At 42.7% G+C, this 14,244-nt stretch overlaps 1 protein-coding gene across 1 annotated transcript in view; it reads right to left on the bottom strand.

The window, feature by feature from the left end:
* Positions 1-14,244, bottom strand: part of RABEP1 (rabaptin, RAB GTPase binding effector protein 1) — a 91,019-nt gene that overhangs the window by 34,218 nt on the left and 42,557 nt on the right. The window contains exon 5 of the mRNA XM_019545438.1: positions 3,073-3,192. Within this exon, the coding sequence (XP_019400983.1) occupies positions 3,073-3,192 (120 nt within the window). The remainder of the gene's footprint in view (positions 1-3,072; positions 3,193-14,244) is intronic.

Below are 14,244 nucleotides of genomic sequence, written 5' to 3'. Positions count from 1 at the left end.
AGTAAATTGGATGCTTATCTTGCTGGGATCCTATGACCCCAGCTGACTTCCTGCCCTTTGGGCAGCGGCTGGACTCGATCTCCCGAGGTCCCTTCCAGCCCTAATGTCTATGAAATCTATGAAACCTCTATCCAAAAAAGTAGTAGTAGTAGTAGTAGTAGTAGTAGTAGTAGTAGTAAAACAAATGTTTTCTAAGAGATCTGAGTTTTGCTCTCGTCCAGTTCATCTGGCAGCAAACCTTTTGGATCCTCAACACAGAGGACAACATTTATCAGAAGATGAATTATCTACTGCTCTTGATACAATTATAGAAGTAGCTAAGAATGTTCCCAACACTGACAAAATAGCTGTGGTGACAGACATTGACAAGTACCATGCAAAAGAAAAACTTTGGAGCAAAAACGTCACTTGGCGGGCAGCAGAGAATGTGTCTCCTCTCACACGGTGGAAGAGATACTGTAACACTGACTGCTGTCCCGGATTGCTCTAAGGATCCTAAGCATTCCACCAACAGCAGCTTCTTGTGAGCGGAACTGGAAGGCTTTCAGCTCAATCAAGACCAAAAAGAGGAATAAACTAACAAATGAATGAACTGCTAAGCTTGTTTTCTATTTCTCGAAATCTCTTGCTTCTGGAGAATCAGTCAGAAGCACAATTAATGAAGAAGATGCAGTGCGATGATAAGTTGCCCTTGCCCATTGATTCATTGGTAAAACCATCCTTTAGTGAAAGAGAATGTGGTCAAGTAGTTCTGAATAAGATTTGCCTCAATCTGATTCTGAAATGGAACTAATAAGTAGTGCAAGTGATTCTATAGACAGTGACAATAAGACTGGAGGTGCCACAATGACCTCAGTGAAAGAGAGAGAAACTCTGTTGAAGTAGATGGGTGGACAACCATAGCATGTCATGCACAGTTCTTTGGGTATGCTAAAATTAGTGTCAACAGGGTTTAGTGGCTTTGGTTTTTTTCCTTAAATTGAAACAAAGAATGCAAAGGGAAGTCCATGTTATTGTGTACTGTCTTTACATTTTTACAAGTTTTCCAATACCAATAATTTCTTTCCATATAACACTTTGGATTTGTTTGAGTATAACATTTAAATCACATTAAGTGTGCTATATATAATTTTTTTCCTAATTGAGTATTTCAGTTCAAATACCTGTGGCTGAGACATAAAATTAACATGGGGATACTTTTTTACTTTTATTTGACTTATATTTAGTAAACAAACATACTAGAGCGTGATCTGATTTATTCAGGGTCCTGGAAAATTTTCCAATTCAAAATTTTCTGGAAAACCCACATTTCTGTATATTTGGAGATTCAACAGTTACCAGTAAATCATAATAGCAACTTTTGCACAGATATTTGCTGAATTCTGGATGCTTCATAGTAGCTCACTAAAGGCAGGTATTGGTTACATACTCTTTTAACACCAGCTTGCTAGTTTTTGTCTAATAGTAAGGGCAAGATGTCAGTTAACAATTTAAATGCTTCACAGTAACATCATTTTTGACAACTACAAGCAGAAAGCTGGAAAACTGATCTGGAGCTTCCAACATCACATTCACAGAACTGCAAGAGCACATTAGCAATCTGCCAGGGGTGAAAGGACCACTTGGGTTTAAGGGTTAAAATGCATCCAGCTATATTATAAATGTAACTCTTTGCTACTATATGTTAGTACCTATAGGATACTAAAAACAAACAAAACAACAGTTATACAACAACAGAATCCTGCAGTTTCACAGAGTCACTGGATGCTGCTTTTCACCACCTTGTAGGCTGTCTGGACCCAAGGTTACACACTGTGGCTTTCTGCATTAGTAGTGCAAGAGTTGCCATTTGGCGAGAGTTAGTCTGTATCATTATAAACTTCATAAGAGGACAAATTTTCCAGATGTTATTCAAGATTTATTACATTTCTGGAGGTGCAAGTGTAAGATCCAGAAATGGTGATGGTTCTGTTGAGGGGCATAGTTATTGTGGGAGTGGTAGAGATGTGTTGGCAGGTTTTACATTTCTTGTCTTGGATAGACCAGGCCAGGACAAGAAACATAAAACCTTAAAGGGAACTTACAAAACACCTTTAGTAGACAAGCCTATGAACTTTATAAATCTACTGGATACAAAAAATCATGAACTTAATATAGACATTGGATTTATTACAACCTGTCTGACCTCTGATTCACCAGATACCTTCACACATTTCCCCCACTTCCCCTCCTAGCTCTACCTACCGTCTTCCAAATTTCCATCTATTTACATTTTCACAGACTTCTTCTAATACTTTTGGCTTCTTTTCTACCTTGGAGAACTCAGAACAACAGCAGAGTCTCTCAATGCCTGAAGAAGGACGTTTGTGCCCGAAAGCTTGAGAAGAACTTTTTTCCAGCCATTTAGTTGGTCTAATAAAAGATATCACATCTACCCAAAGAACCTTGCCTGCCTATATCCTTAGACCAACACAGCTACAACCAATAACCATGCATTCCCCAATAGAGAAATTTGGGTCAAACATGTCTTCTGGCATGCCTGAGAGAGCAAGTAGGAGTTTTAGAGAACTGATTTATACTCTAAGCAAAGTTTGAAAGGTGCTGCTAAAAAGTGTCAATGCAAGACAAACAAATTGGACCTAATACCTTGTTTTATGAGCAGTCTGATCTACTAAAAGTCAAAATAAACTATGAAGGGGAAGTCCCAGTTCTAGATTATAAAAGCTTAACTGCGAAACTTTCATGGACTTAGAAGCCCCTTAGTGCAATCTGAGCTTGATGGAAAGGGACAAACACAGTATGCCCATCTGTTTAGTGCTTTATTTTTACAGGTGTTTTACCAAGCTCACATAATTTAGATTATGCCTGGATAGTTTGTGCACGTAACCATATCCTCAAGACAAACGCACTTAGTATGTATAGAACAAGTATTATGTATGAGGACAACGATAAGTTGTGGTGTAGCACTTCATACGAGATCTCAATTTGTGTATCTGTTGCAGTTTGTCACTAGTTGCATCCGTCAGTGGAACAAGCAATGGTGCAAGCAGCAGAGTTGAAATTTTGTCTCACCTTTGAAGCCTCCAGTTCTTTTATTTTTTCTTCAGCTTCTATCAGTTTCTCCTTTAAAGCTCCAATCTCCTTCTCCATTGGCATCACAACTGAACGCAGTTTCTCAGCATCCTCCTGGGCCTGAAGTCGGTGAACAACATGTTACAGCAAACACTCTGTTTTTATGGCAAAGCCTTCCACCCCACCAGAAACACAAACAAAATACACATGCCAATATAGCCAGATTGTACGTTTACTTATAATCTTGTTCTATGACTATTTGGCTAGCTGTAGTGTTGTCTAGGGCAGTGGCTCTCAATCTTTATAGACGCAAGGCACCCCTCAGAGTAATATCAGATCTTAATTCTCTCTCTGTTTTTTACTACAGAAAAACAGAGCAATTATTTTCTTGCAAAGAGCTCAGGAAGACGACAACAAGTCAAAATGCTTTAAAATACTACAGATTCCTATTTAAAATCTCTATATTTAGCTTGTGAATCATGTTTATACACCTAACATCAGGGGTAGGCAATTATTTGGGCTGGAGAACACCATGACAGCTCACCAAAACTCCTTAAGTGGCTCTGCCCCACACTTGGCTGGACAGATGGGAGGAGACTGCAGGCAGGCAGGGAGGGAGCAGTATGCAGGAGTGGGACAGGTGGTTAGGGCTGGGACTGTGGGGTGGTGACCGTGCAGGGCTGCGACCTGGGGCAGAGCTGAAATCCATTCCCCACATGCCCCTGCAATGGGTGCTGGTTCTGTGGGGAGGACTGTGCAGCGCAGGGAGTGGATCAGGTCCTAGCCCTGTACCATCACTGCCCAGCAATCCTGGGGTCTCTATAGAGTGGCTGAGACTCAAGGAGGCAGGGCATGTGGCCGGGCAGATGGGATAGGGCTGTGGGCGGGCAGAAAATGGCATCCAGAAGCAGGATGGGTGGGCACACAGGGCAGGACAATGCCAGGATCACAAGGCCATGACACTGCAGGGCTGGGGCATGGGGTAGAGCCACAATTCACTCCTTGCTTGCCCCTGTCAGTGGAAATGGCGCCCATCATAGGGCTGTGCAGGCACTGGATCATGGCTCTGCCCTGGCCCCACACTGTCACTGCCCTGCGATCCCAATCCCAGCCCTGGCCTCGCCTGCCCATCCTGCTCCCAGATGCTGCTCTCTGCCTGCCCACAGCCATATCCCATCTGCCTATCCAAGCATGCTCTGCCCGTGTGGGTCCCAGGCTAATCTCCTTAGGGATCCTGCCCACCCACTCTGTCCAATGGGACCAAGGCTGGCAGCAGAGACTGGTAGTGGCAGCTTGAAGGAGCCACAACTGTGGGGGCTGCTGAGAAGACAGTCTGGCCACCATCCCACTCCCAGCCCTACTGCACACTTGAGGATGGTGAGATCGGCTGTATGCGCTGAAGCCCAAGCTGCCCCCACGCCTGGGTTGGGTGCGGGCAAGGGACCAGCTGGGACCTGGACAAAATGCCTTGGTGGGCCAGAGCTGACCCGCAGACTGAATTTTGCCCATCCCTGCTAACATGTTAACACTGCATGGCACTCCTGAAAGGATCTCAAGGCAGCAGCACTCTGGTTGAGAGCCAGTACTCCAGGAGAAGGGCCAAAGTCATGTAATGCATTCAAGGCAATGATGTTTCAAATTCATGGCTAAATGTTTGCTTTTTGTTTCGTTTTTTAGAAGGAGAAAGCTAGTAGGTCTTCCTCCTTAGTATTTAGAAGGATCAGGGATGATCAACAATTTTCAGAAATCTGTACTGGACTCTCCAATTAAAATACTGTACTGAACATTTTGCACCTTGATGCTAGATAGTATAGAAAAAGACAGATCATTCAGTTGGGATGCAAATTTAGCCACTGATCACCTTTTTAAACTCTCAAATTTTGAAGTGGAATACATGCAGTACTATAATTTTTTGTTTTATATGCTTTAGAAGCTTTAGATAATTACTGATAAAGCAGCACTTGCTAGTATTACTATACTACATACTTTGGTTATAGTCAAACTATAAAGAAATATTGTTTATTTTCTCAAAAGTAGGTCCCCAAAAGATTGAAGTAGGATAAGAGAATGAAATGACTGATCTGAGAGAACAGGGGAAAGGGAGTCAGGTAAAAACAGCAAGAATTGAAAAAAGGAAATGCAATAAGTCCTCAAATTTAGAAATGTTGAAAGGTGGCCTTGATATCCCAATATCTTATGTGCTCTGACATTCCTTCAAAAACATAGCAAAACCTTTCCAAGTTAAAGTGACAGCTCCAGCAGAATCATCGTCAGCAGTCACTGGAATTCCTTACCCAAAAATAAATCAAAGTTTTTGTTCAAGCAACAACCAGGGAACTTATTTTTAGTTTATATTTGTGTGTGTAGTAGAGGGAACTTATACCTTCTCTTCAAAGGTCTTGGCAAGGATAAAAATAAAAACGATCAAAAGGGAACAATTCATCTAATAGCAGAGACTCCCAGGCAGCTGCTGGGCTAGAAACATACACTCAGTTGCGTCAAATATAAAATGAGATTGCAGACTGCAAATGGTACCCACCCACTCGCTCTCATTATAGTCCCACTGTCTAGTTAATTTGCTGACAAACATTTGTTTTGAACACAACCGCTGGGAATAAAGATAGCTAATAAAATACTGCAGTTGTTTTGGCATATTCTTTTTCTTTAGAGAGGAAATGCTTGAAATATTGGATAATAATACCAGTTTCAACAGGTGTTCAGGCTTTGAGAAGGTTTTCCTAAACTAAGCCAAATCCAGTTGGCTAATTACTCCTAGTGCATTTTGCCACTGTCAGGTTTGCCTATCTAAACAGGCTAAAATAAAACCTGCAAGCAAAAGAACCACTGCCACATACATGGTAGATTCACTGCCTACCAGGAGTAGCTGGTGTCACATTGTACAAACATGTTTCCACAGCCTACAGCTGGTCAGCCTGTCAATTATGTTCTTTCAACATACAGCAAAAGTTGAGTTTCTACAGTTGAACCACTCTACCCTGGCACCAGGTCAGTGGATTTGAAATCCCTACAGCTTTTCATAGTAAACCAGTTTTTTTTTAGGACTTTTAGAAAGCTTTTCCAACAACCTCCTTCCCAGCTACGCATGACATTTCACAGCACCCTTTCTTGACCAGTTAGTTCACTCTGCCAAGTATAATAAAGCACAAAGTAATACAAATCCATTTGTTCCTGGTACTTGGTGCATTTAGTGGAACAGCAGGAAAATTCCACCATAACAAAACTAGCCTGTTCAGCAGCAATCAAGCAGAAAGATGGCAAGCCACAAGTAAACTGCAGTGTGATAGATTTAGCCATTGTTTTCTCATCGGATTAGAGCTAAATACTGAGGCTCAAAACTAAAGGGAAGTGTAAACAAAATATGCAAAGGTCTGTGTGACACTGAGCACTGGATAGTCTACATTGCTATGCTAACAAAATCAATAATTATAATTCTACCTTCCTCACTAATCTTTTAGTCTCATGCCTGTAACTGCAATACACAGAAGCGAAGCCTAATCCTGAAAGACCTATTGAGAGGGGTGACAATTTTACCAACATTCCTAGTAAAATAACCCGGAGGGAATGAGAGGGTGGTTTTATTTCAGGAATGTTATTCTGTTCACCAGTATGCTTATTCCAACACTTCCAGTTCACTGGTTGTTGCCCACCACCTTCCATCTTTTACAGTCATTACAAAGCCACAAAATGTCTGCTCACTTCTGAATACCTCTCCCCTTTGCAATACTTCTACACCCCTCTCACCTCTGTTGGTTTTCCCTTTATCCCGTGCACATGCTAAAATAAAGTCCTTTGACAACTGTTAAGAAATGTCACCCTAGAAAAATTATTGCTATGCATACAAATACAAAAATTACTTTTTTTTAACCTAGTATTTTAGATAGCAGTGCCTTAAATTCATCCTTCGCAATACCTACTTTTGTGGTTCTGAACGTTCAGCCCATTTTCAATATTTTTGAATTCTGATGTCATGGAAGAACACCAGGGATGAATAAGAACATTTTAAGTCTTGAACTTTTATAACTATGGCAGGAAGTTGAATAGATAACATTTCAGTAATCTCAGGTGGATGTATAAATTGAGCTCTCTCTAACACAAAACTCTGGAATTGCAAAATGAACTCTTGGCCAGAACTATCCTTAACTTCTATATCAAACTTATTATGCAAACAAGTCTCTTCATTTAGCTGACCACTTTGCCATCATGCTACAGACAATTCCCACCTTTGCTTTACTGAAATGCATGATAGCTTTAACATTTGGTCCTACCATACTGCTTGCTGGTACAGTTTTCCCTCGCTTTATGATGTACATGTGTTCCTGGAAAATGGCGTGCAACTCAAATTCACATAAAGGGAACCCATTTTACAAGGTGACAAATAGGGATATGTTCCAAAACCTCGACTGTACTGACCCCTAGATCAATTTCTACCACTTTTACAAAGCAATTTTGGTACTCGCCAACAGCAGACAATACACACAAGCACAGGGTGGTGGTGAATGTTACCATAATGGGGATGGCAAGTACAGAAACGTGTTGCGGACAACGAGTGAGAAGCACAGATCCACACAGGAGACTATATTTTGGTGTGTGTCACTCCCACAATGCACTGCAGATAAAGCAGCCGACTGCAGGCCTGCACCACACCAGTCGCATAAGAGTGAATTTACCTCCCATATAACAAATTTTTGGTATAAAAAGGGTCATCGCATAAGAGTGAATTTGCACATATAAAACCTGCATAAAGTGAAGGAAACCTGTATTGTTCAAGGCACTAAGCATATTCTGGAGTTATACTCTAGTTGAAACTACTGGAAAGAGGTCAGTGTGTTTCCACTAGTCTGGATTTCCCATTTGGAATCAAAGCACTTTCTTGTGCATATGTTGCATGATCTTTGAGACTGCACACCAGGGGTGCATTCTTCTTCCTTGATGCTACACTAAGTTTATTCACATGACTACTTCCTACCCCAGTTCAATTTTTAAAAAATGTTTATGTTGAGTGGAAATCTTGAGAGCCAACATAAGAATGTGCGTTAGTTTATCAGGCTGGATCTTAATAAAAAGCCTTTTCAACTGACTTTTGCTGATTCATTGTCTTAATAGGTTGATATAGCCTTGCAACAACTTTCATCAACGCTGTAAAGAGCACGGTTTAAATCAAGCGTATAGTCAGATCTTTTCTACTATGTTTAGCATTGGCAACTTTTGGTACAGGAATGAGGGCTGATTTCTTGAAGTCATCTAGAAGCTTTCCTTATGTGTATATCTGAATAATGAATTTAAGTAGGTATGTTTTGGAATTTCCATTAGAAGACCGGATTTCAACTGTAAAAACATGCTTTCCAGATACTCTTCCTTCCTTTCTAGCATTCTGTCTAGTTCCAAGAATGTAGCTATTGGGGCTTGTTCTTTTTTGGCATGTGCACGTGAAGATCATAAAGTGCCTTCATTAGTTCTGTCCATCTTTTTAGGGTGGTGCATTTGTGGTATGCTCTGCCATTATTACTTCTGCTCCCGGACGACGCTCCCTGCCTGAGGCCCCCATCCCATCTGAGTGTGCCCTGCTTGTGGGGGTTCTGGGTTGATTTCCATTGAGACTCTGCCTGCCCACTCTGTGGAGCAACCCCAGCAGTGGGTGCAGGGGCAGAAGGGCCCAAGACTGGACAGAATCAACCGTCTCTCCTGCTGCCATGCCAGGTCAGCACTGTAAGTGGCCCTCCAGCCCAAATAATTGCCCACCACTGGTCTAACGTCTTCCAAATTTTCCTCAATGTTTTCTCTGTGGTGCTCCGCTGTGGTCTACTGTTGTAGAATATTCATCACATTTATTTGAGTTTATCCATAGAACAGTTTATTGTCTTCCTTATCTTTTCAGTACTTTTTGAAGCTTAAATCTCAGCTTTGCAGCTGGAAGGTGATGGAGAACATTTCAACCTGCTAGTGGAAATGTTCTAGGATCTGGAACTCTTTGCAAAAGCTTTCTGATATTACAGAATCCCCATTTTTTCCCATGAGGAAGATTCACAACCTGCTTAATTCACCATGGTTGCCAAATTAAGAATGGACCTGTTCAGCTAACTGCTGTGATTTTTACTTCAAAGCATGCTACTTCTCCTCTAAGCAAGAGCTCATAAGTGGTCCCATGCAGCTGACGGGATTAGCATCACCCTTTGACATAAAAAGCTACAGTCAACTGCTAGAGCACCTTAGTGGTTCCATATAGCTATACTGCACACACAGACACCCAGCCCCAGCCCCGTCTAGTTCACGAACTGTCATCTTCACACGGAGGTAAGGTACCTAATCCTATAAAGAATTTGGGTCCTACTATATTAGTTGGTCTATGTAACTTTTGTAGTAAATGCCAGTTTTTCCCAGGGCCAATAGCGATATAATCTTTGTGGCTAGTAAGGATGATCCAAGCCTTTTAGCATTTCAGGACTACATCCTGTAACTGACAGAATAATTTTAATTAAACATTGTGCCTCACCAACTGGAATTTGTGTTCTAATCATTTACTGCCCCCACAGAAGTTTGCCAACAGGATGCTCTAGACAGCTCTTACACTTTTTTCAAAACTGATAATGAGTACCTTTAAGGGTAAAATAGAAAAAGGTTAAGTGGAAGACATAGTTGGAGATTATGTGCTAGAACAAGAAAGGGGAGACAGTTTAATCAGTATGCATTAGACATCATGAGAGCTCTTTAAGAGCTATGCAAGTATCACTTGAGAGCAAGACGGGAAGGAACATTAAATCATCTACTGTTTTGTAAAGCAGGCCACTACATTTCACCCAGTTACCTCTGCACTAAAAACAAAAATGTGGTCAGCTAAAGCATGATTTCCAAAAGGGGACCCAGTCTTGATTTCAAGACATCAGAAGATGGGAAATCCTGGATTTCCCTTGATAGTTTGCTGCATTGGTGAGTTAAACTCACTGTTAAAAGTATAAGTTTTATTTCTATTCTGAAAGCCTGTCTTCAGTTTCCAGTCATTCATTCATTAATTCAATCTTGCCATGCCTGCCTTCAATAGCTAGGAAGACTAGAAGTCTATATTCTCTCCCCATGAAGGTATAACCAAATCACTCTTCAATCTTCTTTTTGATAAACAGATTGATTTTTTTAAACCTTCCACTTAAGCATGTTCTTCAGCTATCATCTCACATTGGCTCTCCTGCTAATTTTCAACATTCTTTTATAACACATGACTATGTCTTTACATGATATCCCAGTATCTATCAAAATACTGTGGAGAGAAACATCACTTTTCTGTTCCTGTTATATTTTGATACAGTATCAAAATAGGAGCTCAAATGTAGTTGCTTACTAGGCCTGTGCCAAGTGGCTAATATTCCCTTTGGATTCGGATTTGGCTGATTAAAGGGACAGCGATTCAATTCAGTGATTTGAATCACTGCCCCGAATCAATTCAGTCAAATCCGATTTGGAGATTCGGCCGCAGCCAAATCGGCCAAATCTCCGAATCAAACAGGCCCCGCCCTCCACCCGCTCTCCCATCCCTGTCAATGGCTGCCCCGCCCAGCCCCAGCTCCTGGCTCTTAAAAAAAACAACAACAAAGCCCAGCACTCACTGGTTCCTGCCAGGTGGGGGGACGATCCATGCTGTCCCTACTTGGGGGCTCTGCCACAAGCCCCCAGAAGCCCTGACAGCGGCTGCAGAAGCCAGTGAATGCAGGGCTTTTTTTTTTTTATTTTATTATTTTTTTTAAAGTGCTGAAAGTCTGGGCCAGGTGGGGGATGGGGCCAGGCAGGAGCACTGGGGGTGGGTGGGGTAGCTATTTGACAGGGCTGGGAGAGCAGGCAGGGGATGGTGCCTGGAGGGGGTCCCCCCATGGTTCTCTCCCCCCTTCTCCAGGCCCCGCACCCCATCCCCTACTTACTGGCATGGAGTCCGGGTCCAGCTCCCTGTGGTGGCGAGCAGGGACTGCCCAAATCTCCGAATCTCTCCTAATCTTTTCCAAATCGATCTGGAGAACTTCAAATTGATTTGGACCTTTTTACTGGTCTTCTGATTCGATTCGGATTTAGAAATTTGGTTGCTGAATCGGTCTGAATCTCCTCCGAATTGAATCAGCACACAAAGCTTCACACAGCCCTATTGCTTACCCACTACCAGACACAGAATGTTGAAAATTTGGTGAATTACTATTAATTGCAGTCCAGTATACCTGTTTAGTATGTGACAAGACTTCTGCCTTGACATTTCTGGCCTTTGCAAGGGCTGGAGTTTGTTTAACTAAAGAAAACAAAATTAGAAAAAAATATTTTTATGTGGACTACCTGTTTGAATAAAAAACAGTCATAAGAAGTCTCTCTCCTTTTCTCCCATTTCTAGTTTTTGTATAGTCTTGGGGAAACTGGAAAATGTGCAAATACAAGCAAGGACCTCTTCCAGTTTTGTAAAATATCATTCAATACCGCATACTGTATGAGGCACTGACAGTGGCTTGACAGAGGCTGCAAGACACTATCTTTCAGATGCAAAAAGATCAAATAACCCACCAAACCGACTTACAAAGAGCAAGATATTTTTGGGTTTAGAAGCCACTTTGCTAACCTAACTTCTGCTATGCAAGTCTTAGTTTTCATTAAACCTTCTTGGGCAGAGCACATACACACAGGAAGCTCTGTTCCACCCAGGAAAGGAGACTCTTTGGGGTAGAGCCAATAGGGATTTTTCATACTGACTGGGAACACAATCAGGCATACTAACTGTAGACATGTTTAGTCAGTTATGTAGGACAGAACCACTGCTCCGAGTTCTCAGCTCATCATGGTCTTCCAGCTGCTGGATGCAGTGTTTTCTCTCTGGGATTCATTCCCATGAAGAAGGTCCTGTGGCTAATTTCTGGCAATGGTGAGATGACAGAAGCAGATGGCATATGCTGAATTACTGGACCATATGGACTCGGGCTCATTGAAGTATACTTGTGTGTGGTAACAGAATTCCTAGCAGACTTCAATAAGAACTGGATCTTTCTGTGACACTATTTGTTTCCATTATGGTCATCTTCCTCTTCTGAAATGAGACTTTTGTATTCAACTGTAACTATCCTCAGCCCAAACCCATGACTGATTTGCCTGGAACCCTCTGTTCCTTTATCTTGAATCCAAGATATCCTAGGAAACCTATAACTCTGGGTGTTCGCTTCAGCTCTTTCCTCAATAGAGAATCCTGATCAGAACCAAGAAGAAAAACAAATCTTTTTCCCCCCCCTAAACCCAGTATTATTGCTACCAGTCCTAAAGAGAGACCCAGGGAGCACATGCAAGATCAAATGGTAGCATACGAAGTTGGAAAGCAGCTACTGTCCACATGCAAAACAATTGGCTGAGAACAGTAAAATAGGAACGCTCTGGTTATCAGCCATTCTTGTCTTAAAGATCCACTACAAGACTTCAGATATTTCAGACAGGGGAAAAGCAGAATAGAGCCCTAACTAGGAAGCAAACAACAGGAATGGTGGGGAAGGGGCACACCGTTCCAATCTCAAAATTGATTCTTACATTCATGTTGTCTCTTTTCCTTGGGTTGCCAAGACTGGGAATAGGACAAAGCTTCATAGCCCCTCTGGCAATGTCAAGTAACCTCATTTGATAAGAAACTAGATGTAGCCCTTTTGCTTCCACATCAGGAAAACCTAGCATCGCTAGGAAGGCTCACGCCAGACGAGGCAGCGTGAGAGACCTACAGAAAGTTTAAGGCAATAAAGGAGAAGTTGCTGACCCTGTATTTATTCTAACCACCACCTGCAAAGAGGTATCCTTTTTCCCCACTTAATAGCCTCAGCTTTCCACAAAGATGCCTGCTGGGAACAGATTTGTTCAAGCATTTGATCCCAAACACTGGACTTCTGCATAAAAGGAGTGAATCTCATTTTAAAATTCATTTTAATATTTTATTTTCTTACCATTTTGGACCACTGGGCTTGTACGTGAAAAAATTTAGGCTGCATATTAGGTGTCTTACCACTAGTTAATATTTTTCTCATAGGTCTTTTTACCTATTTCCATCAGGAATGGAGGGGGGTGGGTGGCAGTGTTCAAGGTAAGAGTAGTGGGAAGAAGCTGGGCCCAGAATCTCCCTACCACACATTCCAGTGTGGCAGCCTTCACACTGCATCCGGTGCCTCAATCCATGACCAGCAGGAAGGGAGACAAGGAATCCGGGTCCCAAATCACAGATACAGCCATTAGTTCATGTTATTGGGCAGGGGTGGGCAATTATTTCCGCTGGTGGGCCACTTATCATAGAATCATAGAAGCAGGGTCAGAAGGGACCTTGTAGATCTTCAAGTTCGACCCCCCGCCTGGGCGGGAGAAAAGACTGGATTCAAATGAGTCCAGCCAAGTAGTCATCAAGCCTCTTCTTAAAGATCCCCAGGGTAGGAGCCAGCTCCTAGGAAGTTGGTTCCAGCTCCTAGCTGCCCTAACTGTGAAGTGGTTCTTGAGGATGTCTAATCTAAACCTACTCTCCAGTAATTTGTGTCCATTGTTCCTTGTCATGCCAGGGGGCGCTAGGGGAAACAGTGTCTCCCCTAAACCCTTCTGGTCCCCCCTAGTGAGTTTATAGACAGTCACCAGGTCCCTTAACTCACTTAATGAGTTTTGGTATGCTACCAAGGGCTGCACAGGTAGCCCTGCCCCTTGACAGATGCCCCACCCCCTGGTTGCCATCTAGAGACCAAAAGTGCAGTCCCTAACCCCTGACCTTTGCCCTGAAAGTACTCCTTTCGGAGGGAATTGCCTAGCAGGCCAAATCCAGCTCACAGGCTGCATTTTGCCCACCTCAGCGTCATAGAATCAATGAGTGGGAAGGGACCTAGACAGATCATCTAGTCCAACCCCCTGCCCTGGGCAGGAAGGAGCACTGGGGGTGGGAGGGGACATAAGACCCCAGCCAGGTGCCTGTCCAGTCTCCTCTTGAAGACCTCCAGGGAAGGTGAGAGCACCACCTCTCTGGGGAACCTGTTTCAGGCTCTGGCCAACCTTACAGTGATGTAGTTCTTCCTAATATCTAACCTAAACCTATCCTCCCTCAGCTTGTGGCCATTGTTCCTGTTGACTCCAAGGGGGGCCCTGGTGAACAGACTTTCCCCGAGTCCCTGCTGGTGGCCCCTGATAAGG

Source organism: Crocodylus porosus, unplaced genomic scaffold (genome assembly GCF_001723895.1).
Source record: "Crocodylus porosus isolate Cpor-Errol unplaced genomic scaffold, CroPor_comp1, whole genome shotgun sequence".
Classification (NCBI taxonomy): domain Eukaryota; kingdom Metazoa; phylum Chordata; order Crocodylia; family Crocodylidae; genus Crocodylus; species Crocodylus porosus.
The sequence above is the reverse complement of the archived record's forward strand: the minus strand, read 5'-3'. Positions and strand labels throughout refer to the sequence as shown.